Consider the following 25,101-nt stretch of genomic DNA (forward strand, 5'->3'; position numbering starts at 1 on the left):
TTTTTACAGACAAGAAAATAAGCTGAACAATTATTAATATTACACTGCTAGGGATCACAGTGAATGGATTACAAAATTAGAAACTGAATCAGGTTCTCTGAGTTCTCTTGTGGTGCTCCTGTCTATGGTGAAACTCCCAATGCATTTCCAAGTTCAGCCTTCCACCCCCAACTTTAAGCTCCTCCAGTCCAGTCACCACCTCAGGCTCTGGGGCTGGTATCCTAACACTCAAAACCCCTTCTCATCTTGGATATCCTACTCCTGCTAATTTCAGCCAGATATGCTTGGAGAAATCCATAGGAACATTTACTTTAAAACTAAGGGTCTCAGTTTGGCCAGGCACGGTGGATCATGCCTGTAGTCCCAGCGCTTTGAGAGGCCAAGGCAGGCAGATCACCTGAGGTCAGGAGTTCGAGACCAGCCTAGCCAACACGGTGAAACCCCATCTCTGATAAAAATACATAAATTAGGCTGGGCGCGGTGGCTCACGCCTGTAATCCCAGCACTTTGGGAGGCCGAGGCAGGTGGATCACGAGGTCAGGAGATCGAGACCATCCTGGCGAATATGGTGAAACCCCGTCTCTACTAAAAATACAAAAAAAAATTAGCTGGGCGTGGTGGCAGGCGCCTGTAGTCCCAGCTTCTCGGGAGGCTGAGGCAGGAGAATGGCGTGAACCCGGGAGGCGACGGAGCTTGCAGTGAGCGGAGATAGCGCCACTGCACTCCAGCCTGGGAGACAGAGCGAGACTCCGTCTCAAAAAAAAAAAAAACAGAAATTAGCCAGGCATCGTGGCACATGCCTGTAGTCCCACCTACTTGGGAGGCTGAGACAGGAGAATTGCTTGAACCCGGGAAGTGGAGGTTGCAGTGAGCCAAGATTGTGCCATTGCACTCCAGCCCAGGCAACAAGAGCGAAACTCTGTCTCAAAACAAAACAAAACAAAATAAAAACAAAACTAAGGGAAAGCAAAAAACAAAGCTATGAATACAATGAACTTGACTTCATTTCGGTTTTGGCTGGCAGGTTGGTTTGCCTTACAGGGTAGATAGACTCTTGACCCTCTCCTTTATCTCCTCCCTGTCCAAAAGGGGGCCTTTGCCGTCTTTGGGCAATTCTCTTATCTATTTTGGGTCCTTCTTCTCTTTCTTCTCCCTGGGAGGAGGTATTAAATTGAAACTCCAGTCACTCTATCAGAGGCATTGAAACCAGAGCAACTCCATCTCGAACAGGGGCTAGGTAAAATAACGCTGAAACATACCGGGCTTCATTCCCAGACAGTTAAGGTATCCTAAGTCACAGAATGACATAGGAGGTCAGCACAAGATACAGATCTTAAAGACCTTACTGATAAAACAGGTTGCAGTAAAGAAGCCGGCCAAAACCCACAAAAACCAACATGGCGATGAGCATGACCTCTGGTTGTCCTCACTGCTACCCTCCCATCAGCATCATGCCAGTTTACAAATCCCATGGCAACATCAGGAAGTTACCCTATATGGTCTAAAATGAAGAGGCATTGCCCGACACAGCGGCTCATGCCTATAATCCCAGCTCTTTGCGAGGCTGAGGCAGGTGGATCACATAAGGCCGTGTATTGGAGACCAGCCTGTCCAACATGCTGAAACCCCATCTCTACTAAAAATACAAAAATTAGGCGACCTGAGCAACAGAATGAGACTCTGTCTAAAAAATAATAAATAATAAAAAGGGGAGGCATGAATAATCCAGCCCTTGTTTAGCATATAATCAAGAAATAACGGCCGGGCGTGGTGGCTCAAGCCTGTAATCCCAGCACTTTGGGAGGCCGAGACGGGCGGATCACGAGGTCAGGAGATCGAGACCATCCTGGCTAACACGGTGAAACCCCGTCTCTACTAAAAATACAAAAACTAGCCGGGCGAGGTGGCGGGCGCCTGTAGTCCCAGCTACTCAGGAGGCTGAGGCAGGAGAATGGCGTAAACCTGGGAGACGGAGCTTGCAGTGAGCTGAGATCCGGCCACTGCACTCCAGTCCGGGCGACAGAGCGAGACTCCGCCTCAAAAAAAAAAAAAAAAAAAAAAAGAAATAACCATAAAAATGGGCAACCAGCAGCCCTCAGGGCTGCTTTGCCTATGGAGTCACCTTGCTTTATCCCTTTACTTTCTTAATAAACTTGCTTTCACTTTACGAATTTGTCTCAAATTCTTTCTTGTACGAGATCCAAGAACCCCTCTCTTGGGGTCTGGATCAGGACTCCTTTCTGGTAACAACTCATAGAAGGAATAAACAATTACACTCACTGTAGTTGTGTATCACATCACTAACCCTTGTTCCATGCATTCAACAGCTTTCATCCCCTCCTGAAGAAGATAAGGGGACACATTCTAAAACATCCTATGGGAACCTCCTACGGCCACATACTCCAATAGAGATGCATTCTCGGGATGGGGAATATGCAGAATTTGAACCTCAACCAAGGAGCACCTTCTCCCATATTTCAATTTTAGAAAACTTTTCCACTTTCTTTTTGCTGATTTTCAATGGGGATTTCACAGGATGATACTGAAGTCTCAAAGTTCTGGCAAATCATTGATATGCGAAACAGGGATCTCTCCTGACATGCTTCGGAGACTAGATGCTTTTCTGTAGATCGTTCCACTTTGGGCAGAAAGAAACTGAGCAGATAGTGTGGGGTAATGGTTAAGAGATTGAGCTCAGAAACAAAGCTGATCCAAATTGAGTTCTTGCTCTGTTTGCTAATTGCATGATCCTGACCAAGATACTTAACCTCCCTGAGACTCTATGTCTTCATCTACATAAAAAAATAATAGCTTGGGGCACATGTCCTCAGGACCTCCTGAGGCTGTGTCAAAAGTAAAAAAAAAAAAAAAAAAAAAGGAAAATAAAAATAATAATAATAATTGCTGGCATTGATTGAACACGTACTGTGTGCTAGGAATTACGTATGCTAAGTTTTACATGCTTTACCGGCATTATCTTATTTAATCCTTACTACAACCCTTGTGAAGTGGGTACTATTATATCCATTTTACATGTAAGAAAATTGAAGCAAAAAGAGATTAAATAGTTTGCCAGAGACCATACAACTATAAGTGGTGAGGCCAGGACTCAAACACAATTTGTCTGACTCCAAGACCCATGCTTTCAATCACTACCTTCATCACAGCGATGTGGTAATGATTAAATTAGTTAATGTAAGTCAGGTGCCCTCATAGTACCTGGCACACAAGCCTTAAGTATCCTGGCTATGATATTATTTTCAGTAGGTTTTTTGTTTGTTTGCTTGTTTGTTTTAATGAGATGGAGTCTTGCCCTGTCACCCAGGCTAGAGTGCAATGGCACAATCTCAGGTCACTGCAACCTCCGCCTCCCAGGTTCAAGAGATTGTCCTACCTCAGCCTCTCAAGTAACTGGGATTACAGGCACCCGCCACCACAGCCGGCTAATTTTCTTTTTTTTTTTTTTTTTGAGAGGGAGTCTCGCTCTGTTGTCCAGGCCAGAGTGTAGTGGCATGATCTCGGCTCACTGCAACCTCTGCCTCCCAGGTTCAAGCAATTCTCCTGCCTCAGCCTCTTGAGTAGCTGGGATTACAGACACGCACCACCACGCCCTGATAATTTTTGTATTTTAGTAGAGATAGGGGTTTCACCATGTTGGTCAGGCTTGTCTTGAACTCCTGACCTTGTGATCTCCCTGCCTCAGCCTTCCAAAGTGTTGGGATTACAGGCGTGAGCCACCACACCTAGCCCTAATTTGTATTTTTAGTAGAGACTGGGGTTTCACTATGTTGGCCAGGCTGGTCTCGAACTCCTGACCTCAGGTGATCTGCCCACCTCAGCCTCCCAAAGTGCTGGCATTACAGGCGTGAGCCACAACAACCAGCCATTTTCTTCAAGAGATATGTGAACCAGAAAACAAATTCTGACACAGGAAATTTTGTGTCTATCCCGTTCAACTGTCCCAAGGTATGTGTTTTGCAATTCAGTTGACAGGCTTCTGCTGTTGCCTAAATCTGCATATTATGAGTTGCCTGGTTGAGAGACTAGCTAAATGGCTGGCAACCTTTTCCATCTGACATGCAAAGAAGTTATTCAGGCTGGGCTTGGTGGTTCACACCTGTAATCCCAACACTTGGGAGGCTGAGACAGGAGGATCGCTTCAGCCCAGGAGTTCAAGACCAGCCTAGGCAACATAGTGAGACCTGTCTCACTAAAATAAAAAATAAATAAATTCTTCAGACTAGAAAACCATATGAAGTCTCTTAAAAAAGAATGACCTACTGAGCAATAGCTAGCAAACAGAATTGCAGGCAGTACCGAGATTATAGGTGGGCACTGTTACAAAAGTTCATTTGTCTATTGTTAAAAACTCTGAGTGCATAGAAATAAGGTTGCAAATTGCAATTACATTCCAAGCCTATTTGCAGAAGTCTATGTATTTAGCCCATTTTGAAGCTCAATGATAGAAATCATGCCACTAGTCTGAGGACAGGCTGAGGAACAAGAGCCCATGTGATAAAGGAATAATAAAAGTGTCTTTCCTGGTATAGAGGAAAATTGATACGTAACATATGAGTTATCTATTGCTGTGTAATGAAGTATCTCAAAACTTACCATCTTAAAACAAACATTTCTTTTTTTTTTTTTTTTGAGACGGAGTCTCACTCTGTCACCCAGGCTGGAGTGCAGTGGCAGGATCTCAGCTCACTGCAAGCTCCGCCTCCCGGGTTCACGCCATTCTCCTGCCTCAGCCTCCTGAGTAGCTGGGACTACAGGAGCCCGCCACCTCGCCCGGCTAGTTTTTTGTATTTTTTAGTAGAGACGGGGTTTCACCGTATTAGCCAGGATGGTCTCGATCTCCTGACCTCGTGATCCGCCCGTCTCGGCCTCCCAAAGTGCTGGGATTACAGGCTTGAGCCACCGCGCCCGGCCAAAACAAACATTTCTTATCTCGTGCAGTCTCTGTGAGTCATCTGCGAATGGCTTAGCTGGGTGGTTCTGGCTCCGGATCTCTCAAGGTTTTAGTTAGCACTGCCCAGTCTATAGTTATCTGAAGGCTTAGCTGGGACTAGAGGGTCCACTTCCAAAATAGTTCACTCACATGGCTGTTGGCAAGAGGCCTCAGTTCCTCATCACACAGGCCTTTCCACGGGGCCGCTTGAGTTCCTCGTGACACAGTAGCTGGCTCCTCCTAGTGCAAGTGATCCAAGTGTGAAGATAAGGAGGCAGCTGCAATACCTTTTATGACCTAGTCTTATAAGTCACACAGAGTCACTTCTGCCATATTCATTATAGGACACATGCAACTCATTTTTTTTTTTTTTTTTTTTTTTTTTTTTTTTTTTTTGAGACGGAGTCTTGCTCTGCCGCCCAGGCTGGAGTGCAGTGGCCGGGTCTCAGCTCACTGCAAGCTCCGCCTCCTGGGTTTACGCCGTTCTCCTGCCTCAGCCTCCCAAGCAGCTGGGACTACAGGCGCCCGCCATGTCGCCCGGCTAGTTTTTTTTGTATTTTTTAGTAGAGACGGGGTTTCACCATGTTAGCCAGGATGGTCTCGATCTCCTGACCTCGTGATCCGCCCGTCTCGGCCTCCCAAAGTGCTGGGATTACAGGCTTGAGCCACCGCGCCCGGCCAAAACAAACATTTCTTATCTCGTGCAGTCTCTGTGAGTCATCTGCGAATGGCTTAGCTGGGTGGTTCTGGCTCCGGATCTCTCAAGGTTTTAGTTAGCACTGCCCAGTCTATAGTTATCTGAAGGCTTAGCTGGGACTAGAGGGTCCACTTCCAAAATAGTTCACTCACATGGCTGTTGGCAAGAGGCCTCAGTTCCTCATCACACAGGCCTTTCCACGGGGCCGCTTGAGTTCCTCGTGACACAGTAGCTGGCTCCTCCTAGTGCAAGTGATCCAAGTGTGAAGATAAGGAGGCAGCTGCAATACCTTTTATGACCTAGTCTTATAAGTCACACAGAGTCACTTCTGCCATATTCATTATAGGACACATGCAACTCATTTAGTGCAGTCCACGCTCAATAGGAAGGAAATTAAGCTCCACCTCTTGATGGATAGAGTATCACAGAATTTGTGGATATACTTTAAAATCACCATATAGAGTTTCTGTTTTCCTCCCATCACTTTCTCCAGGTACCCAGTGAGAAAAATAATAAAAACAAACTGGGATGCAGAACTGCAGGCCTATTCAACAAAGCTTGCTGTAAGTACCCCAAACAATCCACGCTCTTGCCTTTTCTGAAAAACATCTATCCACTTTCCTTTAATGGAATCTTGTTTGAAGGGGTTATACTAAAGAGAAAATGATCCTACACTCCTAAAATACTTTCTTTATTAATTTGTATCTCTCATTAGAATTTCACACAGTATAACAAAGTGAAATTCAAAACAACTACAAAAAAACCTACTCCCAAACCCAGTGGATAAAATATTTGGAGTTAGGAAAGCAACTCCCAGTAAGATTTCTCCTTTCAGCTGATTATTACCAGAGTGCCCTGGTTAACTGGGAAACAGTTTTCCCTTTCTGGTCTAGGAAACATGGAATCTCTGATCTAGGTTTCCTACCTTGATTCCCATGGCTGCAGCTCTGTAGAAATATGGTGGGCATTTAAATCTGAGGAGTCATATTTAAAGGAGTTTATTTCTTGCATCTGAGGCATACAAGATTCTAAAGTGCCATTTCAATCTTCAGAGGAAAATGATGTTTCATGTGACTTTTTATTGTATTTCTTGTAACTTGAAATTTGGTAATACACGTGGACTGTTATAAAAATACAACATTCATAAACGCTGGATAGGCTGGGTGCAGTGGCTCATGCCTGTAATCCCAGCACTGTGGGAGGCCAAGGTGGGCGGATCATGAGGTCAGGAGATCCAGACTATCCTGGCTAACACGGTGAAACCCCATCTCTATCAAAAATACAAAAAATTAGCCGGGCGTGGCGGTGTGCGCCTATAGTCCCAGCTGCTGGGGAGGCTGAGGCAGGAGAATGGCGTGAACCCGGGAGGCGGAGCTTGCAGTGAGCCAAGGTCGCGCCACTGCACTCCAGCCTGAGCAACAGAGTGAGAGTCAGTCTTTAAAAAAAAAAAAAAAAAAAACCCTGGATACATAGGAGTTTGCCCTACAATTCAACTCAAGTAGAAGCTAGGGGCTCGACCTTTAAGATGAGCTCTCCTGACAATGTTATTGTTTTTAACTTAATTTGACTCAATACAATTTGAGAATATGATGAAAGCTAAAAGACTTATCCCAGAAAATATACATGTCCGCAAAATTTTGCACATAAGTTTAAGGCCTCCCAAACTCCCTAAAACCCACTCAGAAAATCTAGATTAAGAATCTCTTAATCTCTTAATCTAGAATCTCTTAATCAGGCGTGGTAGCTCATGCCTGTAATCCCAGCACTTTGGGAGGCTGAAGTGGGTGGATCACTTGAGGCCAGGAGTTTGAGATCGGCCTGGTCAATATAGTGAAACCTCGTCTCTACTAAAAATAGAACAATTAGGCTGGGCGCAGTGGCTCACGCCTGTAATCCCAGCACGTTGGGAGGCCGAGGCGGGTGGATCACCTGAGGTCAGGAGTTCGAGACCAGCCCGGCCAATATGATTAAATACTATCGCTACTAAAAATACAAAAAATTAGCTGGGGGTGGTGGCAGGCGCCTGTAATCTCAGGTACCCAGGAGACTGAGGCAGGAGAACTGCTTGAACCCTGGAGTCGGAGGTTGCAGTGAGCAGAGATCGCACCACTGCACTCCAGCCTGGGCAATAAGAGCAAAACTCCATCTAAAAAAATAATTAATAAATAAATAATAAAAAAAATTAGCCAAGTATGGTGGTGCTTGCCTGTAATCACAGTTACTTGGGTGGCTGAGGCATGAGAATTGTTTGAACCAAGTAGGCAGAGGTTGCAGTGAGCCAAGATCACACTACTGCACTCTAGCTTGGGTGACAGAGCAAGATCCTGTCTCAAAAAAAAAAAAAACTCAACCAAACAAAAAAACTCTTAAGACTTTGCTAGGGGTGCATATTGCCATTCCATTGTGACATTATAATTTAGGTTTAAATCAGAAGCTACTACTCAGAATTTAAATACTGGCTGGGCGTGGTGGCTCACACCTGTAATCCCAGCGCTTAGGGAGATTGAGGCAGGAGGATCACTTGAGCCCAGGAGTTCAAGGCCAGCCTGGGCAACATGGCAAAACCTTATCTCTACAAGGAAAAAAATACAAAAGTTAGCCGGGCAACACAACAAGCGCCTATGATCCCAGCTAGTCAAAAGTCTGAGGCGGGAGGATAGATTGAGCCCAGGAGGTCAAGGCTGCAGTGAGCTGAGATCATACCGCTGCACTCCAGCCTTGGCAACAGAACGAGACCCTGTCTCAAAAAGCAAAAAACAAACCACAATTATTTCTTCTTCCTCTTTTTTTGGTTTTGTTTTGTTTTGGTTTTAAAGATGGGGTCTCACTCTATTACCCAGGCTGGAGTACAGTGGCACAATCATAGCTCACTGCAACCGCCAATTCCTTGGAGGCTTTTAAAAAATTTTTTGGAGAGACAGGGTCTCAATATGTTGCCCATACTGGTCCTGAAGTTCTGACCTCAAGACACCCTCTCCCCTTGGCTTCCCAAAGTGTTGAGATTACAGGTGTGAGTTACCGCATCTGGCTGTTTTTTGGTCTTTTTTTTCGTTAAACAGATCCAAAAGCCAAAGGACATCTCTACAGGCATACCTTGTTTTATTGTGCTTCACTTTCTCGCACTTCTCAGATATTGCCAGTTTTGCAAATTGAAGGTTTATGGCAATCCTGTGTCAAGCGAGTCTGTCGCCATCATCTTCCAATAACCTGGGCTCACTTCATGTCTCTGTATCACATTTTGGTAATTCTCTTAATATTTCAAACCTTGTCATTATTATTATATCTGATATGGTGATCTGTGATCAGTGATCTTTGATATTACTATTGTAATTATTTGTGGGCATCACGAACCTTGTCCATATAAGATGACAAACTTAACTGATACATGTTGTATGTGTTCTGACTGCTCCACTGACCAGCCGTCCCCCTTCACTCTCCCTATCCTTGGCCCTCCCTATTCCCTGAGACACAATATTAACATTGGGCCAGTTAATAATCCTACAATGACCTCTAAATGTTTAAGTGAAAGGAAGAGTTGTGTATCTCTCACTTTAAATCAAAAGCTAGAAATTATTAACCATAGTGAGATAGGCATATAGAAAGCTGAGACAGAGATGGGCATGGTGGCTCATGCCTATAATCCTAACACTCTGGGAGGCTGAGGTGGGAGAATTGCCTGAGTCCAGGCAGTAGAGGCTTCAGTGAGCCATGATTGTTCCTCTGCACTCCAAAAAGGAAGGAAGGAAAGGAAAGAAAGGAAGGAGGGAAGGAGGGAGGGAGGGAGGGAGGGAGGGAAGGGAGGGGGAGGGGAAGGGGAAGGGAGGAAGAGAAGGGAGGGAAGAGAAGGAAGGAAAGAAAAAAGAAAGTTGAAATAGGCTGAAAGCTATGCCTTTTCTTTTTTTTTTCTCTCGAGACAGAGTCTTGCTCTGTTGTCCAGACTGGAGTGTAATAGTATGAGGCTCACTGCAACCTCCACTTCCCGGGTTCAAGCGATTCTCCTGCCTCAGCCTCCTGAGCAGCTGGGAGCTACTCCGCACGTGCCACCACACCCAGCTAATTTTTGTATTTTTAGTAGAGACAGGGTTTCACTATGTTGACCAGGCTGGTCTTGAACTCCTGACCTCAGGTGATCCGCCTGGCCACTCCCAAAGTGTTGGGATTACAGGTGTCAGTCACCACGCCCTGCAAACAGAGTCTCGCTCTGTCACCTAGGCTGGAGTGCAGTGGCTGGATCTCAGCTCACTGCAAGCTCCGCCTCCCAGGTTTATGCCATTCTCCTGCCTCAGCCTCCTGAGTAGCTGGGACTATAGACGCCCGCCACCGCGCCCAGCTAGTTTTTTGTATTTTTTTTTTTTTTTTTTTTTTGAGACGGAGTCTTGCTCTGTCACCCAGGCTGGAGTGCAGTGGCCGGATCTCAGCTCACTGCAAGCTCCGCCTCCCAGGTTCACGCCATTCTCCCGCCTCAGCCTCCGGAGTAGCTGGGACTACAGGCGCCCGCCACCTCGCCCGGCTAGTTTTTTGTATTTTTTGTAGAGACGGGGTTTCACCGTGTTAGCCAGGATGGTCTCGATCTCCTGACCTCGTGATCCACCCGTCTCGGCCTCCCAAAGTGCTGGGATTACAGGCTTGAGCCACCGCGCCCGGCCTTTTTTGTATTTTTTAGTAGAGACAGGGTTTCACCGTGTTAGCCAGGATGGTCTCGATCTCCTGACCTCGTGATCCGCCCGTCTCAGCCTCCCAAAGTGCTGGGATTACAGGCTTGAGCCACCGCGCCCGGCACTATGCCTTTTCTTATCCAGGTTGTGAATGCAAATGAAAAGTTCTTTTTGATTGTTTGGGTTTGTTCATTTTAAACTTTTATCGCTTGACTTTGGGAAATGGAAAAGTTCTTGAAGGAAAGTAGAAATGCCCAGACCAGCCTGGGCAACATAGTAAGACCCTGTCTCTATTTAAAAATAAATAAATAAAATAATTTTTTTAACAAAAAAAGAAAAGTTTGAAGCTAGCAGAGGTTGGTTCATGAGGTTTAAGGAAAAAAGTGATTTCCATAACATAAAAGTGCAAGAAGCAGCAGCAAATGCTGATAGAGAAACTGCAACAAGCTGTCCACAAGGTGTATCTACAATCATTAGAAGTGACTACACTAAACAACAGATTTTCAATACAGGGGAAATAGCCTTCTATTGGAAGAAGATTCCACCTAGGGCTTTCATAGTTAGAAAGAAGGTGATGCCTGGCTTCAGACTTTCAAAAGGACAATCTTACTCTTAATGGCATCTGGAATGCTGAACCCTTTCCAGAAGTTTTTCAATCTTACTCTCTTGTTAGAGGCTAATGCAGCCCATAGCTTTAAGGCCAATGCTCATTTACCATTCTGAAAATTCTAGAGGTCTTAAGAATTATTCTAAATCTACTCTACCTGTGCTCTATAGCTCATCTGGTGCAGTGGCTCACGCCTGTAATCCCAGCACTTTGGAAGGCCAACACAGGCGGACCACCTGAGGTCGGGGGTTCGAGACTAGTCTGGCCAACATGGTGAAACCCCGTGTCTACTAAAAATATGAAATTAGCCAGGTGTGGTGGCACATGCCTGTAGTCCCAGCTACTTGGGAGGCTGGGGCAGGAGAATTGTTTGAATCCGGGAGGCGGAGGTTGCGGTGAGCCGAGATTGCGCCATTGCACTCCAGCCTGGGCAACGACAGTGAAACTCCATCTCAAAAAAAAAAAAAAAAAAAATGAATAAAAGAAGAAATATCTTTCATAAGGCTATAGCTGCCATTGATTCCTCTGATGGACCTAGGTAAATTGAAAAACTTCTGGAAAGGATGCAGCATTCCAGATGCCATTAAGAATATTCGTGATTCATGGGAAGTCAAAATATCAACATCAACAGGATTTTGCAAGAAGTGGATTCTAACCCTAATGGATGATTTTGAGGGATTCAAGACTTCAATGAAGGAAGTAACTGTAGATGTGGTGGAAATAGCAAGAGAACTAGAAGTGGAACCTAAAAGATGTGACTGAATTGCTGCAATCTCATAAAATTTGAACAGATGAGGAGCTGCTTCTTAAAGATAAGCAAAGAGTGGTTTCTTGAGATAGAATCTACTCCTTGTGAGGATGCTGTGAACACTGTTGAAATGGCAACAAAGGATTTGAATATTCCATAAACTTGGTTGATAAAGCAGAGACAGGGTTTGAGAAAACTGGATTGACTCCAATTTTGAAAGGTCCACTGTGGGTGAAATATTATTAACCAGCATCACACGCCATCAAGAACTCTTTCATGAAAACATGAAGTCAACAGATGTAGCAAATGTCATTGTTGTCTTATTACAAGCAATTGCCACAGCCATCCCAACCTTCAGCAGCCACCATCCATATCGGTCAGCAGCCATCAACATGGAGCAAACACCCTCCACTAGCAAAGAAAATGACTTGCTAAAGGCCTAGATGATTGCTAGCACTTCTTTTTTTTTTTTTTAGACGGAGTTTTGCTCTTGTTGCCCAGACTGGCGTGCAATGGCGTGATCTCGGCTCACCACAACCTTCGCCACCCGGGTTCAAGTGATTCTTTTGCCTCAGCCTCCCTAGTAGCTGGGATTACAGGCATGTGCCGCCACTCCCGGCTAATTTTGTATTTTTAGTAGAGACGGGGTTTCTCCATGTTGGTCAGGCTGGTCTTGAACTCCTGACCTCAGGTGATCTGCCTGCCTCAGCCTCCCAAAGGGTCGGGATTACAGGCGTGAGCCACCATGCCCAGCCGATTGTTAGCATTTTTTAGCAGTCATTTTTAGAGACAGGGTCTCACTCTGTCGCCAGGCTGGGGTGCAGAGGCACAATCACAGCTCACTGTAATCTCGAACTTCTGGGCTCAAGCGACCCTCCTTCCTCAGAGCAATTAACCAAAGTATATATACTTTTTCCTCCCTCTCTCCCAATATTTTAAATTAAGGTACGCCCATTGTTTTAGACATAACACACTTAATAGACTACATTATAAACATGATTGTATTTGCACTGGGGCATGAAACATTTGTGAGACCTCACTTTATTGCCATATTGCGTGGTCTGGAACCAAATTCGCAGTATCTCCGAGGTATGCCTGTGCTAGATTTTCTGTGCTTGGGTTTAGTCCATATCGTAAATACCCTGAAGGAAAAAAGAACATGGCAGAGAGCACAAAGAGGACAATACATATTTGCTGAAAAACAGGAGGACACAGAACTGCTGACGACGACAGCCTTGCCCTCTCCAGTTGACTGCAGCAAATGTTGCCAATTTGCCAGAGACAAGCAATTCGAGGAGAGAAAAGCTGCTTGCCTTTCCAGTTAGCACGAAAAGTGCTGGGTTTGTCTTCTGCCGAGCACCCGCAACCCAGATCCCGACCCGAGAATCCTGAGACCCACTTTTGGTGAAGGGAACTCCTAGCAGCAACGCCCAGCCCCCGGCGTGACCCTCCGACCGCACTTGCCTCCCAGCCTGGGGAGGTGGAAGGGGCCGTCCGAAGTCCCCTTACTTCGCCAGTGAGTGATCCCTGGGCGGAGGCGGCGCGGGGGCCCCTAAGCCAGCCTCGGGGCGAGGGGCGGGGCGGGTCGGGCCGCGCGCCCCCGCTCTTCGCGGGAGCCCCAGCCCTGCGCGCCAGGCCTGCGTGTCCTGGCGCCGACCCCTCCCTCGCGCGCCTCGCCCGGCGCACGCGCGTGGCCTCGCGCAGGGCGGGGAGAGGCGGCGGTTGTGGGCGACCCGCCCCGAACCTGTCAGACCTGGGAGCCAGCCTCCAGCGGCCGGCGCGGCGGACGCGAGCACTGCCCAGCTCTCCCGCTGCCCCGGGTGGAGCAGCGCAAGCCGGCCTCGCTGAGCCGGCTGGGGGCGGGGAGATGAGCTGCGGCCCCGCGGCAGCGCCCCAGGTATTAAATAGATGTGCCGCCCCCTCGCGGAGCCCTGGCGGAGCCTCGGGGCCGGCCCTGCGACCCGCCGCCAGCGGCTTCGGAACTTGAGGACAGGGTTGGGCGCCTTTAATTTATAACGTGTTTCGTTTTCCACAGGATGGGGAGGGACGCGCGGCACTGCCCTCGAGAACTGGCGCTCCGGTGAAGTAGGCGCCGCCGACCGTCCGCCTCCCCCAAGCCGTTCCGCACCGCGGCCGCTCAGCCTCTGCCATGGCCGGCTCTGGCGCGTGGAAGCGCCTCAAATCTCTGCTGAGGAAGGATGATGCGCCGCTGTTTTTAAATGACACCAGCGCCTTTGACTTCTCGGATGAGGCGGGGGACGAGGGGCTTTCTCGATTCAACAAACTTCGAGTTGTGGTGGCCGATGACGGTTCCGAAGCCCCGGAAAGGCCTCTTAACGGGGCGCACGCGACCCTCCAGGCCGACGATGACTCCTTACTGGACCAAGACTTACCTTTGACCAACAGTCAGCTGAGTTTGAAGGTAGACTCCTGTGACAACTGCAGCAAACAGAGAGAGATACTGAAGCAGAGAAAGGTGAAAACCAGGTTGACCATTGCTGCCGTTCTTTACTTGCTTTTCATGATTGGAGAACTTGTAGGTGAGTTGTGTTGCCAACTCACTTTCCGTTTACCTTTCCTCGAGAGTCTTTGTCAAGCTGTAGTTACACAGGCTTTGAGGTTTAACCCATCTTTTCAGGAAGTTTGCATTTATCAAGACGTTGATCTCATGTGAAAAGGCCACACGGTTCCAAAGTGCAGCTCAATCTAAGTACAACACAAACTCCCCGAGATAACTTTGACTTTATCTTCTAGTTCTTCAAACACTGTCATCTACCGTAAAGTTAAGGACGTTATCTTCATTGTATGTCATGTAACTTCCTCTTTTTACAAAGTTCTGGTAAAATACCAGGTTAATTTTCGCAACGTTTAAAATAGTAAATGATCGTAAATTACTTAGGATCATAGAATTTTACAGTATGAAGGGACCTTACTGAACACATACTCCACCTCCTTTTTTTTTTTTAACATGTAAGGGTTTCCAGGGCTCAAACCGGTGAAATAAGTCGTGAGGGCCACTTAGGGAGTTAATGGAAGAGCCACATCTACAGTCCCAGCATTTTTTCCCTCTACATTTGACCTAAGTGGTTTCTTTTATGCTCTTTCCTTTTGTATTTATAGCCAAGAGATTTGCAAAATTAATTACCAACTAACGTGAACATTTTGCATTATAAGGAGGGCCTGAAATGAACCAGAGGACTCCGCAAGATTTCTATGAGCCTGTTTTCTTGTTCATTTTTTAATTATACGAACAATCCATTCTCAATATAAGATACATTCTTAATTTAGGTTATTTTCAGTCACATCAGTATAACTACTAACTTTTCAGTGACAGTTTACAAAGTGACGTTAAAGCAGGGAGATGATTCTCACATGTTATCTCTTAATGATGAGCCATGACAAAAACAGGTGGCAGTCCAGATTTAAGAAGCTTGACTGTAGAGTTCTATATAGGAAAAATTACATGCATTTCCTACCTCCTCTCATAACACTCCTCCCCAGGCTCACTTCAGCCATGCTGGTCTTCTTTTCCTTCTCCAGCTCCAGAGCTCTTTTTGCCTCTAAGGCGTTCAAAGTGGCTGGTCCTTTTATCTCAGTGGCTTTCAAGCATTTTTTGACCTCACTATAGTAAGAAATACACTTCATATTGTGACTTATTTAGGCATGCATGCTTTCATATGTATGAGAATACACACAGGTCACATGTGTATAATGTACGTATAACTGAGACAAAAGTTTTCCTTCGTGTGATGTATACAAATAGTTTTTCAGTTGTGGTCCCAGCTCACTAAATGGATTTCATGTGTCCACTGCAGTAGGTCAGGGCCTTAGTTTGAAAAACACTGCTTTACATAGACTACCTTTCCCAAATCTTTTCTTGGCCAGTTTCTTCTCATTCTTGTCTTATTTAAAAAGACACCCCGGCTGAGTGCGGTGGCTCATGCCTTTAATCCCAGCACTTTGGGAGGCCGAGGTAGGTGGATCACCTGAGGTCAGGAGTTTGAGACCACCCTGGCCAAGATGGTAAAACCTTGTCTCTACTAAAAAAAAAAAAATTAGCTGGACGTGGTGGCGGGCACCTGTAATCCCAGCTACTCGGGAGGCTAAAGCATTAGAATGGCTTGAACCCGGGAGGCGGAAGTTGTGGTGAGTCGGGCATGAGCAACAGAATAAGACTGTCTCAAAAAAAAAAACAAAAACGAAAAACAAACAAAAAAACACTTTTGAGAGACCTTTTCTGACTGACTAAAGTAAATCCCTTTTGTCCCCTGTTCCCTCTCCAACTTTCAAAGTCCTCAGCATCTGAGATATCTTATTTATTTACTCATTTAGTGTTACCTGTCTGTTTCCACTGAAATACAGACTGAATTCCTAGCACCTAGAACAGTGACTGGCACAAAGTAGATACTCAATAAGCTTGTTGAATTAATTAATTTTTATTCTGTTAGATAATTATAAATGCTTAAGCTGTAAAGAAATTAGGCCGGGCGCGGTGGCTCAAGCCTGTAATCCCAGCACTTTGGGAGGCCGAGACGGGCGGATCACGAGGTCAGGAGATCGAGATCATCCCGGCTAACACGGTGAAACCCCGTCTCTACTAAAAAATACAAAAATCTAGCCGGGCGAGGTGGCGGGCGCCTGTAGTCCCAGCTACTCGGGAGGCTGAGGCAGGAGAATGGCGTAAACCCGGGAGGCGGAGCTTGCAGTGAGCTGAGATCCGGCCACAGCACTCCAGCCTGGGCGACAGAGCGAGACTCCGTCTCAAAAAAAAAAAAGAAATAAAAGACAGGAGTGAAACTGTGCCCCGATGAAGCACCATGGTCTCAGCAGACTAAGATTCGGTGACTTGCCCAAACTAACACAACTAGAATATCAAGTCATTCAGGTTTAATGATTTTTGAAGTTAACATTGAATATTTTAAGTTAAATAACATTAATCACAGCATCCCCCCTTAAAATGATTAATAATTCAGAGTTTATTTCACCTAAGTAAAAATCATTAAGATATAATTGTCTTGACTTCTCACTTCTGAAATTTGTTATTTGGTAAATGTTGTTTTATGGCCGGGCGCGGTGGCTCAAGCCTGTAATCCCAGCACTTTGGGAGGCCGAGACGGGCGGATCACAAGGTCAGGAGATCGAGACCATCCTGGCTAATACGGTGAAACCCTGTCTCTACTTAAAAATACAAAAAACTAGCCGGGCGACGAGGCGGGCGCCTGTAGTCCCAGCTACTCGGGAGGCTGAGGCAGGAGAATGGCGTAAACCCGGGAGGCGGAGCTTGCAGTGAGCTGAGATCAGGCCACTGCACTCCAGCCTGGGTGGCAGAGCAAGACTCCGTCTCAAAAAAAAAAAAAAAAAAAAAAAAAAAAAATGTTGTTTTATGAAAGCCACAATACGTATTTCCTTTCAAATACTGACTTTATTCTCAAATGTGGAAGTATTTTGTTAAACAATACAGAGATGATAGTAGTGCTTAGGGTAAGCATTAACAATACTATTCAGAATGTTACATGGAATTCAATTGTATACACTAGAGCATTTATTAAAGTGTGTCCGAAGCGCTTGTAAATAAAGCATCTTCAAGGCAGGCAGATCACTTGCGGTTAGGAGGAAAGCAGCCTGGCCAACATGGTGAAACCCCAGCTCTACTAAAAATACAAAAAAATTAGCCAGGCATCACAGCGTGCCCGTAGTACCAGCTACTGGGGAGGCTGAGACACAAGAATCGCTTGAACCTGGGAGGTGGAGGTTGCAGTGAGCCAAGATTACACCACTGCACTCCAGCCTGGATAACAAAATGGGACTCTGTCTCAAAAAAAGAAAGAAAAAGAAATAAAACATCTTATGTAGGAAGTATGGAGAAATAAAAAATGAAGCAATTTGGCCAGGCACGGTCGCTCACACCTGAAATCCTAACACTTTTGGGAGGCCAAGGCGAGCGGATCACTGGAGGTCAGGAGTTCGAGAGCAGCCTGGCCAACATGGTGAAACCCCGTCTGTACTAAAAATACAAAAATTAGCTGGAAATCGCTTTGACCCGGGAGGCAGAGGTTGCAGTGAGCTGAGATCATGCCACTGCACTCCAGCCTGGGCAACAGAGTGAGACTACATTAAATGAAATAATTTTTTAAAATGAAGCAATTTGGCCAGGTGTAGGAAGTATCTCATATAGGAAGTATGGAGTAATAAAAAAAGAAGCAATTTGGCTGGGTGTGGTGGCTCATGTCTGTAATCCCAGCACTTTGGGAGGCTGAGGATCCCTTGAGCTCAAGAGTTCAAGACCAGCCTGGGCAACATGATGAAACCCCCTCTCTACCAAAAAATACAAAAACTTAGCCTGACCTGGCGGTGTGTTTCTGTGTCCTAGCTCCTCTAGAGGCTGAGGTGGCAGGATCGGTTGAGCCCAGGGGGCGGAGGTTGCAGTGAGCTGAGATCTGGCTACTGTATTCCACCCCAGGTGACAGAGTGAGACTCTGTCTCAAAAAGCAGGGGAAAAAAAAGAAGTAATTTAATGATCTGAGATAGACTTGGTTGGCTTTACCACTTAACTTGCTTTGAGACCTTGGTCAAGGTCCATTATTTTCTTCTCTTTGGAAGTATATTTTGAGTATGTACACTATGTGCCAGGCACTGTGCTACATGTTCTGAATATACAATGGAGAACAAAACTATTATGATCCCTACTATCTGGAGAATCTAATGGAAGAGACAAACATTAAACACGTAAGTAAATTTAAAATTTAGATGGTCCTAAGTGCTAGGAAGAAAAAGAACAAGGTACTATAAAGATGTAGTAACCAGTAGGACATAGTTTGTGCATGGACCAGGTACATTTAAGCCAAAAAAAAGAATAGTAGGAGTTACCCAAACAGAGTGAAGGAGTTTTCCAAGAGAAGAGAACAGCATGTACCAAGGTCCTAAAGCCTTCAATTCTTCAAAAGGAATTAGAAAGAAGGCCAGTTTGGTTTCAGTGTGTAACCATGAGGGAAAGAGGCAGGAAGAGATCAGGCAGGTCCTGGTAGGCCATGTTAAATGAGTGTAGTTTTTATTTTAAGTGCAGTGGAAAACCAGATAAGGTTTTCAGCAGGAGAGTAACAAGATGGGATTTACCTTTTTTGAAAGATTACTCTGGCTGTTACGTGAAGAATGGATCGGGAGTTTGAGACCAGCCTGACCAACATGGCGAAACCCCATCTCTACTAAAAATACAAAATTAGCCAGGCACAGTGGCACATGCCTTTAATCCCAGCTACTCGGGAGGCTGAGGCAGGAGAATCACTTGCACCTGGGAGGCGGAGGTTGCAGTGAGCTGAGATTGTGTCATTGCACTCCTGCCTGGGCAACAAGAGCAAAACTCCATCTCAAAAAAAAAAAAAAAAAAAGAATGGACTGGAGTATATATTCTTGGAAGCAAGAATATGAGTGGTTAGGAGAGAGGTCAAGGTAGAGAGAGATACGTATACAATGCCGTAGGAATAGGTAAAATGACCTAGAGGGCTCAAGTCTCTAGGAACTCCCAACTTTAGAAGTCGGGCAGAGGGAAAAAGGTGTTCCAAATTTTTTTTTTTTATATAAAAGAGAGTATTGGCCGGGCGTGGTGGCTCAAGCCTGTAATCCCAGCACTTTGGGAGGCTGAGGCGGGCGGATCAGGAGATCGAGACCACCCTGGCTAACATGGTGAAACCCCGTCTCTACTAAAAAATACAAAAAACTAGCCGGGCGAGGTGGTGGGCGCCTGTAGTCCCAGCTACTCGGGAGGCTGAGGCAGGAGAATGGCGTAAACCCGGGAGGCGGAGCTTGCAGTGAGCTGAGATCTGGCCACTGCACTCCAGCCCCGGCAACAGAGCGAGACTCCATCTCAAAAAAAAAAAAAAGAGTATTTCAAAGTGGAAATAAATAGGTTGAAACTGTTGACAGGCCTAATTAGATGAGAACTAAAACATCCTTTGGATTTGGTAACAGAGTTACAATTGCATTTTTATTGAAAATGAAAATGCTTAATTGAGAGGGAATATAAACTTCCAGGTAAAGATGGCCAATTGAACTCATGCATCTAATTTTGCTTGTTCCTGATGCCTCTCTTATACAATCAGGGGATTTTTTTTTTTTTTTTTGAGACGGAGTCTCGCTCTGCCGCCCAGGCTGGAGTGCTGTGGCCAGATCTCAGCTCACTGCAAGCTCCGCCTCCCGGGTTCACGCCATTCTCCTGCCCCAGCCTCCCGAGTAGCTGGGACTACAGGCGCCTGCCACCTCGCCCGGCTAATTTTTTTGTATTTTTTAGTAGAGACGGGGTTTCACCGTGTTAGCCAGGATGGTCTCGATCTCCTGACCTCGTGATCCGCCCGTCTCGGCCTCCCAAAGTGCTGGGATTACAGGCTTGAGCCACCGCGCCCGGCATTTTTTTTTTTTTTTAGTGGAGTCTCGCTCTGTCACTCAGGCTGGAGTGCAGTGGCACCATCTCAGCTCACTGCAGCCTCCACCTCCTGGGTTCAAGTAATTCTCTTGCCTCAGCCTCCTGAGTAGCTGGGACTACAGGTGCACACCACCACACCCAGCTAATTTTTAGTATTTTTAGTAGAGACAGGATTTCACCATGTTGGCCAGGCTGGTCTTAAACTCCTGACCTCAAGTGATCTGCCCACCTTGGCCTCCCAAAGTGCTGCGGTTACAGGCATGAGCCACCATACCTGGCCTCTTATACAATAAAGATTTTTTTTTTTAAGATATAAATTCACATATATGAGGAAAACTGGAGAGGAAAAGATAGCAACAAAAATTTTGGAAACTGGAAAGGAAACAGATAAAGAGGTAACTGACTTAGTAGACCTAAGAAAGCATACACCTAAGCCAGCAGTGGGGAAGGCTGAGAACCAACCCAGTTTATACTACAGCAGTGATTCTGAAGCTTTAGTGTGTATCAGAATCACGTAGAGAACTTATTAAAACACAAGATGCCAGGGGATGCTAACAGTGCTGATCCAGGGACCATATTTGAGAACTACTGCACTAGAAAATCCTAAGTAGGCTCCAGATTGGTTGTACCAGGTACCTCTGGAAGTGTGGGTGAAGAAGGCGGCTAAAATAAGGAAAACTAGTTAAACCTATTTAAGAGCCAGTCAGATATAATAGTAAAATTATATAATTAGTATACTCAGAGATAAAAGAAGATCGTGTATCCATGAAGCAAGAACAGACTGCTTTAAAATAGAAATTCAGGGTGGGCACAGTAGCTCATGCCTATAATACTAGCACTTTGGGAGGCTGAGGCGGGAGGAACACCAGCCCAGAAGTTCAAGACCAACCTGGGCAACATGGCAAGGCCCTGTCTCTACAAAAACAAGAAACAAAGAAAGAAAAATAGTAGGTCATGATGGTGCCTACCTGTGGTCCCAGCTACTTAGGAGGCTAAGGTGGGAGGGTCACTTGATGCCAAGAAGTTGAGACTGCAGTGAGCCCAGTGTTTGTGCAATTGCACTCCAGCCTGGGTGACAGTGAGATCTTGTCTCAAAAAAATTAAAAAAAGAAATGCAGGATAAAGAAAAGAGCTTTTGCACAGTAAAAACATATAGTTGAAATTTCTTTTAAACTCCACAGAAAAGTTAGAAGATAAATTAAGGGCTGGGTGCAGTGGCTCATGCCTGAAATCACAGCACTGTGGGAGGCTGAGGTGGGAAGATCACATGAGCCCAGGAATTCAAGATCAGCCTGGGCAATATAGTGAGACCTCATCTACTAAAAATGGGAAAAAAAAAAAAAAAAAAAAGCCAACCATGGTGTCATGCTCCTGTAGTCCCAGAAACTTAGGAGGCTAAGGCAGGAGGATTGCTTAAACCTAAGAATTCAAGACCAGCCTGGGCAACATAGCAATACCTTGTCTCTAATAAAAATAAAAAATTTGTCGGGCGCGGTGGCTCAAGCCTGTAATCCCAGCACTTTGGGAGGCCGAGACGGACGGATCACAAGGTCAGGAGATCAAGACCATCCTGGCTAACATGGTGAAACCCCGTCTCTACTAAAAAATAAAACTAGCCGGGCGAGGTGGCAGGCGCCTGTAGTCCCAGCTACTCGGGAGGCTGAGGCAGGAGAATGGCGTAAACCCGGGAGGCGGAGCTTGCAGTGAGCTGAGATCCGGCCACTGCACTCCAGCCTGAGCAACAGAGCGAGACTCCGTCTCAAAAAAAAAAAACAATTACTGAGGTGTGGTGGCACATGCCTGTAGTCCCAGCTACAAAGGAGGCTGAGGTTGGAGGATCACTTAAGCCCAGGAGGTCCAGGCCACAGTGAGCCATGATTGTGCCACTGAACTGCAGCCTGGACAACAGAGCAAGACCCCGTCTCAAAAAAAGAAGATGAATTAAGGTACTATCTCATAGAATTGAGCAAAAAGTTGTATAATTGGAGAGAAAGGGCAAAAACAATTTAGAGGCCAGGTGTGGTGGCTCATGCCTGTGATCCTAGCACTTTGGGAGGCCAAGACGGGCAATCACCTGAGGTTAGGGGTTCAAGACCAGCCTGGCCAACATGATGAAACACCATCTCTAGGCCGGGCGCGGTGGCTCAAGCCTGTAATCCCAGCACTTTGGGAGGCCGAGACGGGCAGATCACGGGGTCAGGAGATCGAGACCATCCTGGCTAACACGGTGAAACCCTGTCTCTACTAAAAAATACAAAAAATCAGCCAGGCGTGGTGGCAGACGCCTGTAGTCCCAGTCACTTAGGAGGCTGAGGCAGGAGAATGGCGTAAACCCGGGAGGCAGAGGTTGCAGTGAACTGAGATCCGGCCACTGCACTCCAGCCCGGGCAACAGAGCAAGACTCTGTCTCAAAACAAAAAACAAAAAAAAACTCCATCTCGAAACACCATCTCTACTAAAAATACAAAAATTAGCCAGGCATGATGGCACATGCCTGCAATCCCAGCTACTCAGGAGGCTGAGGCAGGAGAATTGCTTGAACCCAGAAGGCGGAATTTGCAGTGAGCTGAGATTACACCACTGTACTCCAACCTGGGTGACAGAGTGAGACTCTGTCTCAAAAAAAAAAAAAAAAAAAAATTAGAATATCAGTCTAAACTCCAAATAACAGGAAGGAGTTTGAGAAAGAGAGAAAGCAAAGTTGATGAAATCTTCAACACTATAGTTTATAGTTTAGGAAGTTTTCCCATAACTGGAGGATACCCATTTCTATGATTTTTTTTTTTTTTTAAGAGTTTCACTCTTGTTGCCCAGGCTGGAGTACAATAGCACAATCTCAGCTCACCACAACCTCCACCTCCCCACAACTTCCGCCTCCTAGGTTCAAGCAATTCTCCTGTCTCAGCCTCCCGAGTAGCTGGGATTACAGGCATGTGCCACCACACCCGACTAATTTTGTATTTTTAGTAGAGACAGGGTTTTTCCATATTGGTCAGGCTGATCTCGTACTCCCGACCTCAGGTGATCCACCTGCCTCAGCCTCCCAAAATGCTGGGATTATAGGTGTGAGCCACCGCGCCTGGCCACAAATTTCTAGATTGAAAGAACAAATTGGGGGAAAAAAGATCCATGCCAGGGTAGACATTGTGAAATTTCTGAACACAGGGAACCATCATTACCTACCTCAGGAAGCTGCAGTGTTAGTTGCCTCTGATTTTTTTTTTTTTTTTTTTTTTGAGACGGCGTCTTGCTCTGTCACCCAGGTTGGAGTGCTGTGGCCGGATCTCAGCTCACTGCAAGCTCCGCCTCCCGGGTTCATGCCATTCTCCTGCCTCAGCCTCCCAGGTAGCTGGGACTATAGGCGCCACCACCTTGCCCGGCTAGTTTTTTTTTGTATTTTTTAGTAGAGACGGGGTTTCACCGTGTTAGCCAGGATGGTCTCGATCTCCTGACCTCGTGATCCGCCCGTCTCGGCCTCCCAAAGTGCTGGGATTACAGGCTTGAGCCACCGCGCCCAGCCCAAAGTTGCCTCTGATTTTTGACAAGCATGGGAAGATGGGGGCTGTTCATACAGGGCCAGCTTCAAGTGTCCAGTCAAATAAAAGCATCCTTGCACGTCCTTTAGGGAACTACCAGGCAGGTCAAATAATGACAGTTCTCTGGGAATGGGGCATTGAAGGAGCTCCAAACTCATTTTATATCCTCCAGTGGCTGGCAACATGAGGTTTTCACAGTGATTGTGGCCTGTTGGTTTTCGAGGCTACCATAGAGCTGGAGGACAACAAATGGGTACAGCGCAAATTAAAACACCGCAAAGATAACTGTTCTTGTTGAGATTCAGCTATTTTTCTTGAATAAGTGCTATGTGTATAAGCTTTTGGCTAAGTTCCGAAGTTCTGAAAAAGCTCATTTTGACTATTTTTGGCCATGTTTTCATTCTTTTTGTGAAGATGATTTTCAGAAGTCCTTACCGTTTTGTTTTGTTTTGTTTTGTTTTGTTTTGTTTTGTTTTGTTTGGCTGATGTCACCAACATGTAGCTTTTTAAGTTTAGGTTAATTAAATAATTAAGCCTAGGCAACATAGCAAGACCTCATCTCCTGAAAAAAAAAAAAAGGATAAAAAGATTAGCTGAGCATGGTGATGCATGCCTGTAGTTCCAGCTACTCAGGAGGCTGAGGTGGGAGGATTACATGAACACAGGAGGTTGAGGCTACAGTGAGCTATGATCACATCACTGCATTCCTGCCTGGGTGGCAGAGCAAGACCCTGACTCTTTAAAAAAAAAAAAAAAAAAAGTTTAATTAATTAAATTCCTAAGGTTCACTAACCATTTTTCTTTTTCTTTCTTTCTTATTCTTTTGGTAGAGATGGGGTTTCACCATGTTGTCCAGGCTGGTCTTGAACTCCTGAGCTCAGGTGATCCGCCTGCCTCAACCTCCCAAAGTGTTGGGATTACAGGCGTGAGCCACTGCACCTGGCCCCATTTTTCTTTTTTTTTTAGTCTGTGTCTCACTCTTCTCACCCAAGCTGTAGTGAGCTGGTGCCATTATAGCTTACTGCGGCCTCAGACTCCTGGGCTCAAGCAGTCCTCCCACCTCAGCCTCCCAAACAGGTGGGATTACAGGCATAAGCCACTGTGCCCCACCCTTACTAGCCATTTTTCAAATGCTGAAAAGCCACATGTGACTAGTGACTACACCATTGGACAACTCAGATACAGAACATTTCTATCATCTTGAAGTTCTGTTGGACAGAGTTGCTTTAAGGAATTATCCTCATTATAAAATGATGAGTATACTGAAGCTCAAAAAAATTAACTCATTCAGACTAAGTCTCCAAAGCTTCATGTTGTTTACCACCAACCTTCTCTTGGTGCTTTCCAGCTTTTTCATGTCAGGGAATACATAAAAATGCTATTTGTATAGAGCACACTGGGGTAAATGGATGTGACTAAAAGATCATCAGCCCCTAGTCTCCTGCTGCTCTTGTCTCTATACACCCAGCCCAGGAATGAGGAGGATCCACA

At 45.9% G+C, this 25,101-nt stretch overlaps 1 protein-coding gene across 2 annotated transcripts in view; it reads left to right on the forward strand.

Annotated features, from left to right (window-relative positions):
- Positions 1–13,339: 13,339 nt before the first annotated feature.
- The window catches only part of SLC30A4 (solute carrier family 30 member 4), a 44,450-nt gene continuing 32,688 nt past the window's right edge, over positions 13,340–25,101 (forward strand). For both annotated transcript variants that reach the window (XM_033190228.1, XM_033190229.1), the window contains exons 1-2: positions 13,340–13,555; positions 13,694–14,198. In XM_033190228.1, the coding sequence (XP_033046119.1) occupies positions 13,808–14,198 (391 nt within the window). In that variant the 5' untranslated portion in view covers positions 13,340–13,555; positions 13,694–13,807. The remainder of the gene's footprint in view (positions 13,556–13,693; positions 14,199–25,101) is intronic.

The sequence above is a fragment of the Trachypithecus francoisi genome, unplaced genomic scaffold, assembly GCF_009764315.1.
Source record: "Trachypithecus francoisi isolate TF-2019V2 unplaced genomic scaffold, Tfra_2.0 Lachesis_group3, whole genome shotgun sequence".
Classification (NCBI taxonomy): Eukaryota; Metazoa; Chordata; class Mammalia; order Primates; family Cercopithecidae; genus Trachypithecus; species Trachypithecus francoisi.